The 17,854-nt window shown below is 56.6% G+C and overlaps 2 protein-coding genes across 2 annotated transcripts in view; one reads left to right on the top strand and one right to left on the bottom strand.

Moving 5' to 3' along the window:
• Nucleotides 1-1,193: 1,193 nt before the first annotated feature.
• On the top strand, nt 1,194-10,190 carry HCN3 (hyperpolarization activated cyclic nucleotide gated potassium channel 3). The gene is made up of 8 exons (XM_004388518.2): nt 1,194-1,472; nt 4,387-4,816; nt 5,911-6,072; nt 6,439-6,657; nt 7,077-7,223; nt 7,630-7,870; nt 8,759-8,923; nt 9,483-10,190. Exons 1-8 carry the CDS (start codon nt 1,195-1,197, stop codon nt 10,181-10,183), a joined length of 2,343 nt encoding a protein of 780 aa, XP_004388575.1. The 5' UTR covers nt 1,194; the 3' UTR covers nt 10,184-10,190.
• Nucleotides 10,191-12,320: 2,130 nt separating this feature from the next.
• Nucleotides 12,321-17,854, bottom strand: part of PKLR (pyruvate kinase L/R) — a 10,756-nt gene continuing 5,222 nt past the window's right edge. Inside the window, exons 5-11 of the mRNA XM_004388517.1 lie at nt 17,419-17,605; nt 16,775-17,045; nt 16,518-16,668; nt 15,563-15,715; nt 15,304-15,470; nt 13,159-13,340; nt 12,321-12,427 (exon numbers count right to left, since the gene is read on the bottom strand). Of these exons, the coding sequence (XP_004388574.1) occupies nt 12,321-12,427; nt 13,159-13,340; nt 15,304-15,470; nt 15,563-15,715; nt 16,518-16,668; nt 16,775-17,045; nt 17,419-17,605 (1,218 nt within the window). The remainder of the gene's footprint in view (nt 12,428-13,158; nt 13,341-15,303; nt 15,471-15,562; nt 15,716-16,517; nt 16,669-16,774; nt 17,046-17,418; nt 17,606-17,854) is intronic.

The raw sequence follows: 17,854 nt of genomic DNA, 5'->3' as shown, positions 1-17,854 counted from the left end.
TTTGGATTTTAGGAAGGTAACTCTAGCAGAGTGTGAAAAGAATTGGGTTGGAAGAGAGGCTGGAGACCCTTTCAGGGGCTTCTGAAATGAGGTAAAAGTGCTGACGGCTTGAAGTAAGACCACAGTGGCAATAAGAAACGGTGACGAGAAGACTTTGGGGTATTTAGGAACTTATACCACTTAACATCATATGTTGTTGCTGTTGGGTGCCGTCCAGTCAATTTTGACTCAAAGGGACCCCATAGCACTTCCCCCTTGAGTTTTCTAGGATGTAATCTACCGCCAACCTTTCTGTTAGCAGCCAAGCGCGCTTAACCATTGCACCACCGGAACTCCTTGAATGTCACACAGCGCTGTAATTTACCCGTTCGCGGGTCTGTCAGTGGGCACAGACAAGTAGTGTCTGGATGGCTGGGACTTTCGCATTCATTTTTGTATCCTCAGCATCTACTCAGCGCCAGACAGAATCGCCCTTGGTGAAGGTTGGCAGAATGAATTCGGAAATGAAATACGAGGGGGGGGCGGCAGCGTGGAGGAGATCGGAGAGGAATGTGCCTAGGACAGTGCCAAGAGACGGAAGGTGAAATGCAGGAGGGCAGAAGTCCATGCGGGAGGGGGAGGAAGAAGAATCTCAAAAGCTATTCCCCACCTCTCCCACCGGCGCCCAGTCCCTCGTCGTCCTGAGTCTCAGGTGATACAACCTGCGTCCGGCTTTTCCGCCGCTCGCAGGCGGCTTCACCCCCTTGACTCTCTGTGGATAAAAGCCCTCCGATTCTAGGCCACGCCCCCTCGTCGACCCCGGCCGCGCCGCCCCGCCCTTCCCTCTACCAACCCTTGGAGAACCGCCTCCATCCTGCTAAGTCCCGCCCCCCGGGGGGGGGGGCGCCCTCCGAGCCACGTGCTCCACCGGCCCCGCCCCCTCCCGGGAGGGCGCGCGGCCGATCCCGCCCCCGCCCGCCCGGCCTGGCCTTCGCGCGGCCCTCGCCAGGGGGCGCAGCGCAGCCCGCCGGCCGCCTGCCCTGGTGTCTGTCGCACACACCCACTCCGCCCCGCGCGCCCGCAGTTCCTAGCCGACGTCTCCTTCGCTCCGAGCCCGCCGGGCTGCGCCGGCTCCGGCTCCCGGAGGGGCCGGGGGAGGGTTCCCGATGGCGGCGGCGGGGTCCAGGAGGCCAACCGTGTAAGCGGGCGGGCGTCATGGAGGCGGAGCAGAGGCCGGCGGCGGGGGCCGGCGACGGGGCGACCCCTGGGCTGGAGGCAGCGCCTCCCACTGCCCCGGCGCCTGCGACCGTGGCCTCCGGTCCGACCCCCGGGTCGGGACCCGAGCCCAAGAGGAGGCGGCTCAGGACGTTGCTGCAGCCCACGGTCAACAAGTTCTCCCTTCGCGTGTTCGGCAGCCACAAAGCAGTGGAAATCGAGCAGGAGCGAGTCAAGTCAGCGGGGGCCTGGATCATCCACCCCTACAGCGACTTCCGGTACTGGGGGCCAGGCGGGGAGGGCGGGGGACACAGACCCCACCCCGCGGGCTGCGACGAGGGGGCTGGCTCCTCTCCACCCTCCACGGTCACTTCATTTCCGGCCCAGGGGTCCCAGGGTGTTTCAAGGGGGTCACCTCCCCCCACCTAACCTGGGAATTCCTAGGTTGGGGATCCCCGGCCGGAGGTCCTTGGTGACTTCTCCGACTGGGGGCACCGGAAGGGGCATGCAGACGTCACTGATCTCCGGGGACCTGGATTTACCGTTTCAGGAACCGGGACTCCACTCTGACCTCAGGGACTGCCAGGGTTAGGAACCCCTACCTCCTCCAGCCCTGCTTGCTGGGGAGCAGGGGTATTCTGTCATATCCCACGGCTCGGGGTCAGCTGGAGGGAAAAGCCGAGCTTCGCTGTCTCGCATCCCCAGCACCTGCCTAGTTTAGCGGTGCAGGCTACCAGGAAAATTAGGGACGCTGGGGAGGAGGGAGGTCCAGCACTGTCCCTGGTGCTGAAGATAGGGGAGAGGGGCGGGCCCGGGACTTAGAGCGATTGAGGCTGCAGTGAAGGGGCCCGGCCACCGCCCAGGTGACTCCTTGAGAGAAGACGGGGTGGGGGTGGGGCCATTTCATGGACCCATCAGGCTGTACCTCTGCATCCAGGTCGCTAGGGGAGGAGAGCAGCCCTGTCCTTGGGAAAATGAAGGGCAGCTTTTGGATGGGGCAGGGTGAGGAAGGAGCAGGAAGATGAGGTGTGACTCAGGAGCCTGAAAGCACATCTGGGGGACTTAGACATCATCTTGAATTCACAGACATACACACTCCCTAAGTCTTCCTCCTTTTCCCATTGTTCCGTCCACTCCTTTCTTTACTGCCTCATTCCCATCCCTCCAAGGCACCTTATCTAGTCTCTTGTGGGCATCCCTTGCCTCCCCTGCTTCACCCTCAGATGTATCCCCAGAAGCCACGTATCCCCCTTATGATGGTGCTTCTTCTCTGTCCTCTCTACTGCATCACCCGCTGGGCTTGTGACTGCCTGTGAGTCAGGCTGTGAAGATCCTCTATGGTTAGGTGAACCCTCTTTCCCTCGCCTCTCCCAGCGCACAGTCCAGAATTTCCCCTCAGTGGTCCACGAGGGAGAGGAAGAAGGGGTCAAGAACTTGTTGCTTCAGTGTGCACAGTCTGAGAGGCTTCCCGGAAGCCTGGAGAGAAAAGCCTGGATTGCGGACCACCAAGCCCCTTTCAGGGGCTGAAAGGATTGATTTTGCAGTCAGAGTCAGAGGAGCTGGGTTCTGGGTTGACTAGGCGTTTCCTGGAAATTAAACCACTACAGGTAATTGAGACCCTGAGATTATCCAGTGATTTTCTCCGAATGAGGGCTTCACCCAGCTCCCTCCTTCCCTCTTCTTTCCACAGCTGCCGCCACAGCAGTGTGGCTCCCCCTGCGCAGGTCCTTGCCTGGGCTCAGCCAGAGTCCCACTGCGAACAGGGAGGGGGCGGGAGGAGAGGAAAAGGCGTGCAGAGCGTCAAGCCTTGCTGCCTGGGCTCTCCTATGGAGCCTGTCTGCATGTACAGCCCTGTCTGAGGGGGGAGGAATAGCCTTGAAAAGCTCAGTTCAGATGTGAGGCAGGACAGATCTTTGGGACACATATGGGCAGATCCTGGCAGAGAAATAGAAGCCAGAGGTCCAACTGTGTTGGGGAGGAGGGACGGGGTGGTGAAGGCTAGGGAGGGTGTGAGGGCCTAGGTTAGGAGTGGGCAGAGAGCTGGCGATGGGAGAGCAGCACCCTTTTTGAGACAGGATAAAGAGCGGTGAGTCATAACACCAACTAGTCCTTTTACAGCTGTCACATCCTTTGTCTCCGTGGGTATTTGTTTCAACAACCCTGTGAGAGAAACACAGGGTAGTTTATCTGTTTTTAACTTTAAAAATATTTAATAATGGTCATATGTATCATATATATATAGTAGCGGCATACTGTATACATGTATATATGTATGTATATAGCTAAAGGAATTGTTATAAAGCAAACCTCCCACGTAACAGATATCTAGGTCAAGAGATACTCCATTGCCAGCTCCCCAGAAACCCCCCTCTTGCTCTTACCTTCCTTTCCCACCCACCGTTCTGAAGTTCCTAGTACTCATTTCCTTGCTTTTCTCTGTAGTGTTACCACTTTTGTATGAACCCCTAAACAAAGTGGTTTAGCTTTGCCTGTGTTTAAGCTTTGTGCACATCTAGTGTGTATCATTTCGTGTCTTGCTTCTTTTCCTCAACATTGAATTTGTAGGACCGATCCATGCTGCCGCACGTAGCTGTAGCTGGGGGAGTTCACTGTTGTAGAGTATTCCCTGGCGGGAATATACCTCAGTGTAATTTATCCATTTCCCTACTGATGAACATTTATGAGTTTCCAGATTTAATGCTGCTCTAAGCATTCCTGTGTACGTCTCCCGGAGCACATGTTTCCCTTTTGTGGGTATATACTTAGGAATGGAATTGCTGGGTTGCGGGGGAATGCAAATGCTTAACTTTACTACACTACAGAATGCCAAACTGTTTTCCCACTAAATGGTCCCTATGGAGCCCTGAGGCACAGCGGTTAAGAGCTACAGCGAGCTAAGGCTGCTAACCGAAAGGTTGGCAGTTCAAATCCAGCAGCCACCCCTTGGAAACCCTATGGGGCAGTTCTACTTTGTCCTATAGGGTTGCTGTGAGTCAGAATCGACTGACAGCAACAGATTTGTTTGTTTGTTTTGGTTGGTGGTCCCAATTCACACTCCCACCCGTGGTAAATGCTCATTCCATTCTTCTGCCTTGTTGCCCGCTTTTGGCCGCCAGGCTCTTTACCTGCTATCCGTCCAGCGGCTGGTGAAGTCTCATCGTGGCCTTAGTCCCCATCCCACCTCCACCTTAGGTTTTACTGGGACCTGATCATGCTGCTGCTGATGGTGGGGAACCTCATCGTGCTGCCCGTGGGCATCACGTTCTTCAAGGAGGAGAACTCCCCACCCTGGATCGTTTTCAACGTCCTTTCTGACACCTTCTTCCTGCTGGACCTGGTGCTCAACTTCCGCACGGGCATAGTGGTGGAAGAGGGCGCCGAGATCCTGCTGGCACCGCGGGCCATCCGCACACGCTACCTGCGCACCTGGTTCCTGGTTGACCTCATCTCCTCCATCCCTGTGGATTACATCTTCCTGGTGGTGGAGCTGGAGCCGCGACTGGACGCCGAGGTCTACAAGACAGCGCGGGCCCTGCGCATCGTGCGCTTCACCAAGATCCTCAGCTTGCTGCGGCTGCTCCGCCTCTCCCGCCTCATCCGTTACATCCATCAGTGGGAGGAGGTGGGGCGGGGAGGTGGGCAGGGGGGCTCGCAGACTCCAGGATGGCGCTATGGGCGGGGCTTCTGGTGGCTTCAAGGGGTAGGATAGGTGGGTGGGGCTTCAGTGGGTGGGCTGTCTCCAAAGTTGGTGGTGGCGGGGAAGCAAGGGCAGAATGAGGGTTCAGGGGATGAGCCTCCGGTGGGATGGTGGTGCAGGAGGGTGGAGCACAGCTGCTGGACAAGACCTTGAGGGCTGGCTGGACGCTGGGGAGGAAGATGTGGAGAGAGGGAGCTAGGAATTGCAGGGGGTGGAAGAAGTTAAGCTTTAGCTTCAGGCGGAGTTTACTGGTTCAGAGCGTGAGCTCTCTAGTCTTGCTGACCGTGGTCAGATCCCAATGTTGTTATTTACTGCGTTGAGACTCAGTTTCTCCTTCTGTAAAATGGGAATGTTAAAAATATACTTTTCTCTGAGAAGGTTGTGAGGATTAGGAGTTAATAGGTATAAACCACTTAGAAGAGTGCCTGGCATGTTGTAAGTTCTCGTAAATTAGCCGTTATTATTATTGGAAGGGAAGAGGGCCGCTGGCTTTCATCCCCACCACACATACCCAGTGGCTATTGCGTTATGAAATGCTCTCCTCTTTCCAGGCTCGGTCTGGGCAGTTGTGACCTGGGTTTGAGTCTCTGCCATGACACTTACAATGTGATCCTGGACACGCCTCAGTTTTCCTGTCTATAAAATGGTAGTAGTAACAACCAAAAGGTTGGCCGCTCGAACCCACCTAGTGAGAGAAAGACCTGGCGATCTGCTTCCATAGAGATGACAGCCTAGAAAACCCTATGGGGCAGTTCTGCTCTGTCAGATGTGGTTGCTATGAGTCTGAATGGACTTGCCGGCACCTAACGGCAATAAGGATAGTAACACAAGCCAGCGTGTATTAGCTATGCGTGTGTGCTGTGAAGTGCTACACAGGTGAATAATAGCCACTTTTTTTTTTTTAATTCATGGGCCCGGGGCTAGGGGGAAGTTCAGAGAGAATTTGCAAGGCTGGGAATGGAGGAGGACCAGCAGGGAGGGATTCTTGTCCACAGCGGGCCTCTCCTCCGCCCCCTCAGATCTTTCACATGACCTATGACCTGGCCAGCGCAGTGGTTCGCATCTTCAACCTCATCGGGATGATGCTGCTGCTGTGTCACTGGGACGGCTGCCTGCAGTTCCTGGTCCCCATGCTGCAGGACTTCCCTCCCGACTGCTGGGTCTCCATCAACCGCATGGTGGTGAGAAATCCCCGTACTCTGCCTCTCGGGGCCTTCTGCGGGCGCCCCCGGGGACGAGAGGCAGGAGATGATTGAGAGGTGACCTAGAGAGAAGACAGGGGGGAGGGAGTGGGGGGAGGGAGGGGAGGGGGAAAGACCCTGAGGAAGTGTTTGTGTATTGTAGGAAGCAGGCAAGGAGCAAGCTAAAGCAGAAACTGAGGTTCCCCCTAAAATACAAAAGAGGCCTCCCTCTGCCTCGGGGTCCCTAAAATAAACGCAAGTGCTAGACGAGGGCAGGAAGAAGGGCTGAAGGAGAAAGGGGCAGCAGGAAGAGAAACGAGGCCCTGAGAAGCCCATGCCCAGCTGTGCAATACGCTCTGCCCTCAGAACCACTCGTGGGGCCGCCAGTATTCCCACGCCCTGTTCAAGGCCATGAGCCACATGCTCTGCATTGGCTATGGGCAGCAGGCACCCGTGGGCATGCCAGACGTCTGGCTCACCATGCTCAGCATGATCGTGGGCGCCACTTGCTACGCCATGTTCATCGGCCACGCCACGGCTCTCATCCAATCCCTTGACTCCTCCAGGCGCCAGTACCAGGAGAAGGTCAGCAGGGGCAGAAGGAGGAAGGGGTGGGCATGGAGGGGTGCTGGGCACCGGGAAACTCCACTTGATACCCATTCTGATGCTCCCCTGTTGGTCTCTGTGTCCTTCCCTGTGCTGTGTCCCCTTCTCCCATGTCCCTGTGTATATCTTTTCCTTGTTTGCACTTACGCTTGGCATGCCCCTACCCTTGGACCCCTCCCCTGCCCATGTCTGGGCTCTCTTGTGACCGTGCTCTGTGTCATCCCTGTATCCAACATTATCTGTGTCTTTCTACGGGCCTGTGCAATCTTGTCTGACTCCATGCTTCACCCTCTGGGTTTGGCCTGCGTCTGTGACTCACCTGCACACCCCCGCCCCGTTCTGACCCCTGCCTCGGCCTCCGTGTCCCTTTGCCTGCCGGCAATGGGCGGCCTCCCCAGTATAAGCAGGTGGAGCAGTACATGGCCTTCCACAAGCTGCCGGCAGACACACGGCAGCGCATCCATGAGTACTATGAGCACCGCTACCAAGGCAAGATGTTCGACGAGGAAAGCATCCTAGGGGAGCTGAGCGAGCCTCTTCGGGAGGTGGGCCAGGCTGGGCCCTGAGGCGGAGGCTCTTCCAAGAGTTGGGCTTCTGGGGATGCTGCCTGGGGGGAGAGGCTAGGGACTGGGGCCTGCAGACAACCCCCCCAGGAAGCCAGGTCTCCGGGGAGCTTTTAGGGGTTAAGGGACTTTCACCAGGGTGTTACGGGGGTGACGTATGCATGGGGAGGGATCGAAGGGACCTCTATGGGGGGTGGGTAGGTTCCTGCCAAGGGCTCATGGGAGAACTCTAAAGGCAGGAGTTTAGAGATGGCCCCAGGCCCCCTCAAGTGGCTTCATCATTTGGCAGATCATGACCCCAGGGGTGGGGTTTTTAGGACAGATGAGCTCAGTGGGGGCACCTCAGGCAGGGGGCACAGCCTGCCTGACAGGCCCCTTCCCTGCCCAGGAGATCATTAACTTCACCTGCCGGGGCCTGGTGGCCCACATGCCGCTGTTCACCCACGCCGACCCCAGCTTCGTCACGGCGGTGCTTACCAAACTGCGCTTTGAGGTCTTCCAGCCGGGGGACCTCGTGGTGCGTGAGGGCTCCGTGGGCAGGAAGATGTACTTCATCCAGCACGGGCTGCTCAGTGTGCTGGCGCGTGGCGCCCGGGACACCCGCCTCACTGACGGATCCTACTTTGGGGGTCAGCAGGACTCGGGGGGTGGGGGGTCAGGAGCAGAGGATGGGGGCTGCTGCTGCCCTGGATCAGGGTCCTCGCCTGGCTATGCTGCAGAATCACAGTGTCCCAGCCCCTCCCCAGGCCACGCAGTCAGAATCCTTGGGCCTGGGGCCTGGAGCTCCGTCTTTTCTAAAAGCTTCTCAGGAGATTCCAGTGCACAGCCAGGTTGAAAATTCCTGGGCAGAGGGCCTTTTAGAACTCTTAAAGAGTGGAATTGGAGGATCCGAGGAGATGAGGGGGAGACAGGAACAGAACAGAGCTATCCCAGGGCCTTGAGCTTCAGGGCTCCCTTCACTGCTGCCCTGGTGGCGTGAGTCAGGGACCATACCACCAGCCAGCTGCCACGCAAAGTGACTTGAGGTTCCTAGATCCTCTCAGTTCCCAAGCCACACTCCACCCTCCAGCATCCCCATCGCTTTGTGCTTTGCCCTTTGGGACTTCTTTTCTCTTTTGGGGTTGTCCTTGGTGTTGCCTCAGATCTGCCTGGTGGTGGGAAGGGAGTCCACAGAGAGATTTGCACCAGGTCCATCCCTTGAGATAGAGCAGTAGGGGGTGGTCAAGTGGGGTCCAGTAGCCGGGGACGGAGAGAGTGAGAAGGACAGGAAGCTGTAATCCAGAGGGAAGCAGGGAGCATAAAGACTTACTTGTGGAGGTCTGGAGAGAGACGAAGACCCTCACGGTGGTGCAGCAGGAGGAAGCTTGGAGCATTTAGAGGCCCCAGAGGTGGCTGGGTGATCATTAGTTTCCCCCAAGTCTCGGAAGGAGCCTAAGGAAGCTGGGTCAGCAGCTGCAGGCCTGGTGAAGGGGGTTCTGGGGAAAGGGGTTCTGAAGGCCTCCCCGCAACTCCTGCAGAGATCTGCCTGCTGACCCGCGGCCGGCGCACGGCCAGCGTGCGGGCTGACACCTACTGCCGCCTCTACTCGCTCAGCGTGGACCACTTCAACGCTGTGCTGGAGGAGTTCCCCATGATGCGCCGGGCCTTCGAGACCGTGGCCGTGGACCGGCTGCGCCGCATCGGTGAGGCTGCCTGTCCCAGCCATTCGGGGCCCAGGCTGTGCCCTCACCCCATCTCCTTAGCAAGGGGCCCCCAGAGTCCTCAGGTCCAGGCCCTAGTGTTCCAGCATTGCATCCCAACCCATCCCTGTCCTAGCAAATGCCCCAACAGGCTTTGCAACACTGGGGTGCACCGTCCTTATCCCTTAGTGTCTCCTACCCTTGGAGATCACACCCCAAGTCCCCATCCCCTGAACACTCCCTCCCCTGAGTACTGGTCCCCGACCCTCACCCTCTCTGATACCTTCATCCCTGAGCTCTTTCTCCAACCCCCGTCTCCCAGTCTCCATCCCCTAACCCCTACCTCCTGAGCCCTACCCCACCGACTCCCATCGTCAGTCCCAGCCCCAGTGTTCCCACTTCACCCCTACACACATTCGCTAATCTCCGTGCGCTCGATGCTCCTCCCTGACCCTCAAACCCATCCTTGACTCCGTCCCTCCACTCTCATACTCTGATATGTCCCCTCTATCTCTGGATTCCTTCCCCATCCATAACTTCTCCCTCCCTGCTCAACTTCCAGGCAAGAAGAATTCCCTTCTGCAGCGGAAGCGCTCCGAGCCCAGCCCGGGTAGCAGCGGGGGCATCGTGGAGCAGCACCTGGTGGAACACGACAGGGACATGGCTCGGGGTGTTCGAGGCCTGGCCCCGGGCACGGGGGCTCGGCTCAGTGGAAAGCCGGTGCTGTGGGAGCCACTGGTGCATGCGCCCCTGCAGGCAGCCGCTGTGACCTCCAACGTAGCCATTGCCCTGACCCACCAGCGGGGCCCTCTGCCCCTCTCCCCTGACTCTCCAGCCACCCTCCTGGCCCGCTCTGCTCGCCGCTCAGCAGGCTCCCCAGCCTCCCCCCTTGTGCCTGTCCGAGCTGCCCCTCTGCTGGTCCGGGGGCCATGGGCATCCACCTCCCGCCTGCCTGCCCCTCCTGCCCGAACCCTCCATGCCAGCCTGTCCCGGGCGGGGCGTTCCCAGGTCTCCCTGCTGGGCCCCCCCCCAGGAGGAGGTGGACGGCGGCTAGGACCTCGGGGCCGTCCACTCTCAGCTTCCCAACCCTCTCTGCCTCAGCGGGCAGCCGGGGATGGCTCTCCTGGCCGGAAGGGCTCAGGAAGTGAGCGCCTGCCCCCCTCAGGGCTGCTGGCCAAGCCTCCAGGGACAGCCCAGCCCCCCAGGCCACCAATGCCTGAGCCAGCTGCCCCACGGGGTCCCCAGCTCTCTGCCAACATGTGAAACCCTTGGGCACAGCCGGCCTTAGCTCTCAGGGTGCAGGAGTGTGTGCCTGGGGGCAGATGCCTCTTGGAGAAGGGGACCTAGGGGAACGTCTCTGTTTACTACCAAGACGATGGTCTCTGTGTCCTCAGCTCAGGCCCCCTGCAGCCTGACATCCTCCTAATCTACTTGCCCATTCATCCCGTGGACTGAGTGCCTGCCACGTTCCAGGCCCTGTGCCAGGCTCTGTATGTCTCCACTGCCAAGTAGAATTGCCTCCATGCTCTCTGCCGAGGGCATTCCCCTGGCCATGGTCCTGCCAGGTGCAGTTCTGGGCCCATGATCCCACCTTTACTAAGCACAAGTACCTGCCACCATCATCACTGCCAAGTAGCTAGATGTCTCTGTGTTTCCAATGTGGGCCTCGCCCTGCCTATGACCCTGCAGGTTCTACCTAGCGCAGGTATCTTCCTCTCCCTCTGATAGCCTGCACTACCAACGACCTGTTCCCCTATCGCTGTCAAGAACCAGTGTCTCAGATTGCCAGCTTGGGCATCCACCTTGGCCGTCTCACTGCCGTCTGTGGACCCCCCGCCCCATCTATGCCCTCTGAGTGGGAGCACACACATCTCTTGCCACGTTCCCTGCAGTCTCTGTCTTTGTAGTAGAACTGTCTTTTTGTAAACCGAGAGTCACCTCCTCCCTCTACCCCCAGCCCCCTGAAGCTAGGGGATGATTGGCATGTCTTTATTTAGTGTGCCAGCCTAGATCCCCCCAGGTGGGGGCCGGTGGCTGAATCCTTAGATGACATTTTTTTTCTTCTTTCTTTCCATCCGTATTTATTTATTTATTTGATCATCTTGTTTATTTGATCATTTAGTAATTTATTTATTCATTAGCTAATGTTATTATTACTTCATTTTATCCACCCATTCCTTCATCCGTCCCTCCCCTCCCCTCCCGGCAGGGAGACAGGGGGAGGCAGGGCGCCCTGCCAGCTCTTGTGGGCCTTGTCTGACTCTATCACAGCGATACTTGGGCTCTCTCCCTGTTGAGGCAGGGGCAGGAAGGGCCACCCGAGAAGGGGAGGAGGACCATTTTTACTTTTAGGGTTGTTTTTTTATTTCACTGAGTTCACCGTTGGCACAGGAGTAAGGGGAGGGCCCGCGGTATCCAAGCCTGGGGAGGAGCAGGCCAGCCAGCCCCTCTGCCTTCTCAGGGACAAGAGAAACTTCGCCGGCACCCCTTCTGTCCCGTCCTACGCCACAGCGTTGAAAACTCTGGGGCCAGGACCCTGTCATCTAAATCTTCCTTCCTTCAGGGTGGGGGGTTCTGGGTGTGTAGGAGAAGTTTTATAATTGCTTCCAAACAGCTTTAAAAAGACAATGGAGACACTCATCTCGTCTCCTGGTTTGTGTGTGGGAACGAGGTGGACATGAAGGGATTTCTGGGTGCAGGAAGGGACAGCAGCGCATTTGGCCCAGCAAGGCGTGAGGTGGGCAGGAAGGCAGCCTGGAGGTTGTGAAGACGGTGATGAGATCAGCCAGCCAGGCTCTCGGGTCTCCCCAGTACCCATCACCCCCCCCCCACACACCCCGCAGGCCACCTTAGCTTCCCCAAAAGGGTGGTACTTTGATGTCACTGTTAGTCACAGTGAAAGAGAAGCACTGCCCTGGCCTGAGGCCATCAGGAGGAGGTGGCAGTCTCCTCAGGAGGTGCCCAGATTGTCATGAGAACACACTGCATGGATGTGAAGTGTTTCTAAAATAGTGGTTTTGTGGAGAATGAGGACATTAACTGCTCTGATCCCCCCTCCCCTGCCCCGGGGATGGGAGGACCGGGGGACAGAATTAATTGGCCAAGCTGGGATTAAAGGCCCAGAGTGTCTTAGGGCCCCCAGATGAGAGGACTGGATGCCGGGAATGTACAATTGGTGCTGCCGGCTGGGCGGTGCTTAACTGAACGCAGACTGTCAGGGCCTGAGTGACATGGAGAGGGGGAAGGGGCTCCTGGGAATGGCGCTAGATGGCAGACGGGGCCTCGGATGGGAACTTTGGGAAGGCTGGGGGTAGAGAAGGCTCACTTGGACGTGGGGTGGAGGACACCGGGTGGAAGGGGCGGGTTCAGGGATGGTCGAGTCAGAGATGGGAGGGGCATCTCAGGATATGCTCAGCACCCGCATGATGTTGGTATAGCCAGAGCCAGGCCGCCAGCCCGTCACCACAATCACCAGGTCCCCAACATGGAGGAAGCCACGGAGCTTTCCTGGGGAAGGAAAGACAACAGTCAGCAGGGTGGGACTCAGGCCAGCCCTTGATGAGGAGCAGCATTCACCCCTGAGGGGCCACCCTTTAGGGAAGATGGGGCCTGGGCCACACTGTATAATGTGTGCCACAGGTGGCACCACAGAGACCGTGATCACAGGTGTCCGTGAGGTGGGATGGAATGTGTTGTTGCTAATAGTCTCCTAGCCACCTGTGTTGCTTTGCTGATAGGAAAAAAAAACCATTGCTGTGGAGTCGATTCCAACTCTTAGCGACCCTATCGGGCAGACTAGAACTGCCCCATGGGGTCTCCACGGAGCGGCCGGTGGATTTGAGCTGCCGACCTTTTGGTTAGCAGCCTGAGCTCCTAACCACTGCGCCACCAAGGCTCCATGCTGATAGTAAGGGGCGGGGAATGAGTCCATGTCACTTCTAAGTTAAATTTGTTTTAGCTGCAGCTGCTGGGAACTGGACCCCCTTTCTCCTCTTGTCTCTCGCTGCTTAAGTCATGCCTGGCTCTGGCCACCTGGTGCAGGCAGCAGCTGGCTGAGTTCTTTAGGGGTGGCCCTGTCCTGTCCCCTTCTGCCCACTCCCCTCAGCATGTCCTTCCTTTGGAGGCCAACATACCTGTGGGTCTCAGTGAACCTCACAGGACTGTGGCGGGGGGTGCTGGGAAGGGGTACCTGATACAAAGATCAGAGGGAGGTGGGGAGGAAGATCTATACAACTCACCAATTTCTATGCCAAATTGGACCCGGCGATCCACATCGTCTGCCCAGATGGTCTCTGGAGGTTCACGGTAGAGCAAGGGGAAGACTCCCCGGTATAGGTGGGCCTGGCGGGCAGCCTGGGCAGAACGTGTGACAGCAATGACTGCAGCCCGAGGTCGGTACCGAGAAAGAAGCTGGGCTGAGCTGGAGGAGGTAGAGAAGATCAGCCCAGAACAGTGAAGGGTGCTGAACCAGCAGATAAGAGTCTGGTTTCTAGTTCCAGGTATCACCAACAAGCTGTGTGACCCTGGCTAAGTTATCATACTTCTCTGGGCCTTGGTTTTCTCATCTGTAAAGTAGGCATAAGAATACCTGCCCTCAGGGTCTAGGAGGTGTAAGAGGAAACCACCACCCTAAGGGGTAAGGGAGTCCCTGGCTGGTGCATATGGTTAACACACACCACTGCTAACAGAAATGTTGGCCGTTCAAATCCACCCAGAGGTGCCTCAAAAGAAAGTCCTGGCCATCTACTTCCAAAAAATCAGAAAAATTATTGAAAACCCCATGGAGCACAGTTCTACTCTTACACTCAGAAGGTCTCTGTGACTCGGAATTACTCAATGGCAGCTGGTTAAGGGTGAAAGCTAAATGGAAGACATTTGCGTGTCAACAAGAAAAAAAGCAATGAGTAGGACAGATAAGAGACCAAAGTCAAGACAAAGTGTAGAATAATCTGCCCTAATATAACCCAGAGATAAGCAGAGGCAAGGAGCTGGGGACTTATACATGCAGATCCTTCCGGAGAACAGCACATCTAATTAATTCTTCACTCACTTCAGTGGTAATTTCTACATCAGAATTTAGAGGAAACGTCCCCCAAGACAAAGTTCTGATTAACCAAAATTAACTGTCTGGGATATTTGAAGAACAGGAATCCAGAAGAATTCCTTGGAATTCTGTAGCCAGGCAGGAGAACACATTTGAAAAATCCTAAAATAATTTCAGAGAAAAAATTATGTAAAATTCCATGGGCAAAGAGTTGGAAAAAGAAGACAATTCAAGAGCAAATTAAGGTTCTAAAAAAATAAAATTGATTGTAGTAATATAACCAGAAATAATACTTAATGGTTTTTGGATTATGAAAACATGTCTGCATTAAAAACAATTTGGAAAATATGAAAAGTTGTAAAAATGAAATTAAAACCACTCATAATTCCACTACTTATTAAAAAAAAAAAAGAATACCTGCCCTTTCTATCGCTCAAGGAAGATCTGGGAATCCAATGAGATAATGAGAGACCTTTCTGAGAAACATAAAACCCTTCTGAGAATGTACATTTATACAGTGTTTAATTTATAAAATAACATACATGTTGTTGATAGCTGCCATCAAGTCAGCCCCAGGCACAACAGAGTGAAATCCTTTGCCATCCCCATGATTGGTTGGCGATTAGACCGTTGCGATCCATAGAGTTTTCATTGGCTGATTTTCAGGAATAGATAGCCAGGCCTTTCTTCCTAGTTCGTCTCAGTTTGGAAGCCCCACTGAAACATGCTCAGTATCAGAGCAACATGCAGGTCTCCACTGACAGACAGGTGGGGGCTGTGCATGAGGTGCACCGGCTGGGAATCGAACCTAGGTCTCCCACATGGAAGGCGAGAATTCTGCCGTTGAGCCATCACTCCCGACACACACATTACCTCAAGTTCATCCTCACAGCCCCACGAGGAACCCTTCACTAGCTCCATCATAGACGTGAGGAAACGGAGGCTTATAGAGCCTGGGTGACCCACCCAAGTTCTCCGAGTTAATACATTTCAGAGCAAAGACTTGAACTTAGATCTTGTGGGTTCAACATCTCTGCCTTATAAGGTTTTGTGGACTAAATGTAAAGGAATTGCCTCTGAGTCCCAGGAGACCAAATGGCCCCCAAGTCAATGCACCCACTGTTGCCACTTTCCTCCTCCAGACTGCTGGAGCTCGCTGGCACCGGCGCTCCTGGTGAGCACCCAGATCTGCCTGTCTTGGCCTCCACCTCTCACGGTTACCTCTCCTCTTGCCCGAGAAGACACTCTTCGTCCCGAAGAGCAGACAAAATCCAGGCCGGTGGCCCACCCCAGCCCCCGACCCAAAGCCCAGTTGGGACATTCCCAGTGTCCCCCTCACCGGCCGCTCGTGGTGAGTACGATGATAGCGGCCGCACAGCACTTGAAGGAAGCCTCCACCCCACCAATGGCGATGACCTCAGCGGGGTCACGGCTCAGCGGCGCTGCCCGGCGCAGCTCCTCAAACAGCTGCCGGTGGTAGACTGCAGCCTCCGCCTCCCGGGCGATCTGCAGACACCAGGGGGTCAGGGGGGCCGGGCACTGGGGCCCAGAAGGGGTTTGGTTCCCTGGCCCATTTGCCCGGCCTTCTGAGCTCCTACCGCGTGCTGCATCTTTACGGCCTCCACGGGAAAGCTGCCCTTGGCAGTCTCCCCCGACAGCATGATGCAGTCGGCCCCATCCAGTACAGCGTTGGCCACGTCGCTCGTCTCTGCCCGTGTTGGCCGGGGCTTAGTGATCATGCTCTCCAGCATCTGGGGACACCTTGGATGTCAGCTATCGGAGTCACAGTCCCATCCAGGGCCCTGCCCAAGTTACCCCTCTGACACGCACACTCAGCATGTCCCTGAAAGCCAGGGTCACAGACACCAACTGTGTGATCCTGACAGTTCAGGTTCCTCATCTGAAAATGGGGGTCACATGATCCCTTCCTATAGTCATTGCTTTTGTAGCAAAACATGCTACAGACCTAAGTAAGACGTGGGCCCTCCTGACAGGGAACAGGGAACTCTCCTTACAGGAGAGTCCCTGATGGAGCAGGAGAAAGGTGGGGTGCAGGACTCAAATTCTAGTAAAAAGACCAGACTTAATGGTCTGACTGAGACTGGAGGAGCCCCAGAAAGCATGACCCCCAGACTCTCTGTCAACGCAGAACTAGAACAATTCCCAAGGCCAACTCTTCAGACAAAGATTGGACTGGACTATGGGACATAAAATGATACTCGTGAAGAGTGCGCTTCTTAGCTCAAGTAGATACATGAGACTAAATGGGCAGCTGCTGTCCGGAGGTGAGATGGGAAGGCAGAGAGGGTCAGGAGCTGGTTGAATGGACACGGGAAATCAGAGGTGGAAAGGAGGAGTGTGCTGTCACAGTATAGGGAGAGCAATTAGGGTCACAAAACAACGTATATATAAATTTTTGTATGAGAGACTGACTTAAATTGTAAACTTTCACTTAAACTACAACAATAGTAATAATAAAAAAGACGTGGGCCTTCTCCCTCAGGTGTCCCCAGAGCCCACAGAGGGCCCCAGTCCTCAGGGCTCACTCCAGACCTGTGTGGCACAGACCACCGGCTTGCCGACCAAGTTACAGCGCCCGATCATCATCTTCTGAGCCAGGAAGACCTTCTCAGCTGGGATCTCGATGCCCAGGTCACCTCGGGCCACCATGATGCCGTCGCTCACCTCCAGGATTTCATCAAACCTGGGCGATTGGGGGAGTCAGGAGACACCAGGGAGAGGCAGGCGGGAGAAGGGGGCTGGTGATGGTGTTAGAGGGCCTGATGGGAAAGTTAAAGACCAAGCCTCACTTCTGCACGCCTTCGTGGTTCTCGATTTTGCTGATAATCTTGATGCCCTTCCCCTCTGGCCCCAGAGCAGCCCGGACAGCCGTCACGTCACTGGCCTTCCGGACAAAGGAGGCAAAGACGATGTCCACGCCATGCTCCACCCCGAAGCGCAGGTCCCGGATGTCTTGATCAGACAGTCCAGGCAGGTCCACCTGGACGCCCGGCAAGTTCACGCCCTTTCGGCTGCCCAGGACGCCGCCGTCCTCCACTTCGGTCACCAGCCCCTCTGGGCCTGTGGGCATAGGGAGAGCCAGCTCGGTCAGTGTGTGGCCAGGGCATAGTCACGGCAGAGGGGACATCGGGCTTGGACCCCTACAAGAGCGGGAACCATGTCCTGTCCGTCTGTCCGTCCCTGGCCTGGGACTTGTACCGAATAGAATCGGGTGGACGTTTCCGGAAGAAGCCACTAACCCACCAGTCCAGCCCCAAACCAGGGTGAGCACTGGGGTCTGCTGCTGGGGGCTCCGGGGGCCGCTGTGGAGGAGGCGTGGCCAGGGGAAGGCGTGGTCTGTCTAAAGGCTGAATGGAGGAGCCCCCACCCCCCACCCGAGGGAAAAGCGTGCACCCAGCTTCTGGGGGTGGTCAGGGCGGGGGGCCGTCCGCACCGATTTTCTTGACCACAAGGGAGATGAAGCCGTCGTCAATGTAGATGCGGCCCCCCACTGGCACGACCCGGACGACATTGGGGTAGTCCAGCCACACGGTGTTCTCGTCCCCCTGCGTCCGGAATGCCGGGTCCACGGTCACCAGCACCTGGGAGCCCTTCGATAGCTCCACCTCCGAATCTAGGCCCTAGAGGGGGGCCAGAGGGAACGTGAGTTCTGCCCTCAGGCTGTTGGGGACCCTTGTCCTGGCTCCAGCCAATGGACACCCCTAATAGCCTCCCCCACTCTCGTCCCCTTTTCCGCCCCTCCCAGTATCTCTCTCCCGCTCACTACCCACGCCCCCCTCTCCGTCTTCTTCCTTCCCCGCCCCCTGACCTCCAGGATCCGCCGCGCCCCCTGGGTCTTCTGGCCCTGTCCCCAGCCTGGTCCCCCCACT

This window comes from Trichechus manatus, unplaced genomic scaffold, assembly GCF_000243295.1.
Source record: "Trichechus manatus latirostris isolate Lorelei unplaced genomic scaffold, TriManLat1.0 scaffold00213, whole genome shotgun sequence".
Classification (NCBI taxonomy): Eukaryota; Metazoa; Chordata; class Mammalia; order Sirenia; family Trichechidae; genus Trichechus; species Trichechus manatus.
This window is presented reverse-complemented; position numbering and strand designations above follow the sequence as displayed.

Coding starts and splice junctions, on each gene's coding strand:
- HCN3 (XM_004388518.2), top strand. CDS start 1,195: ATGGAGGCGGAGCAGAGGCCGGCGGCGGGGGCCGGCGACGGGGCGACC. Junction 4,817..5,910: donor ACATCCATCAGTGGGAGGAG/GTGGGGCGGGGA, acceptor CCGCCCCCTCAG/ATCTTTCACATGACCTATGA. Junction 7,224..7,629: donor TGAGCGAGCCTCTTCGGGAG/GTGGGCCAGGCT, acceptor TTCCCTGCCCAG/GAGATCATTAACTTCACCTG.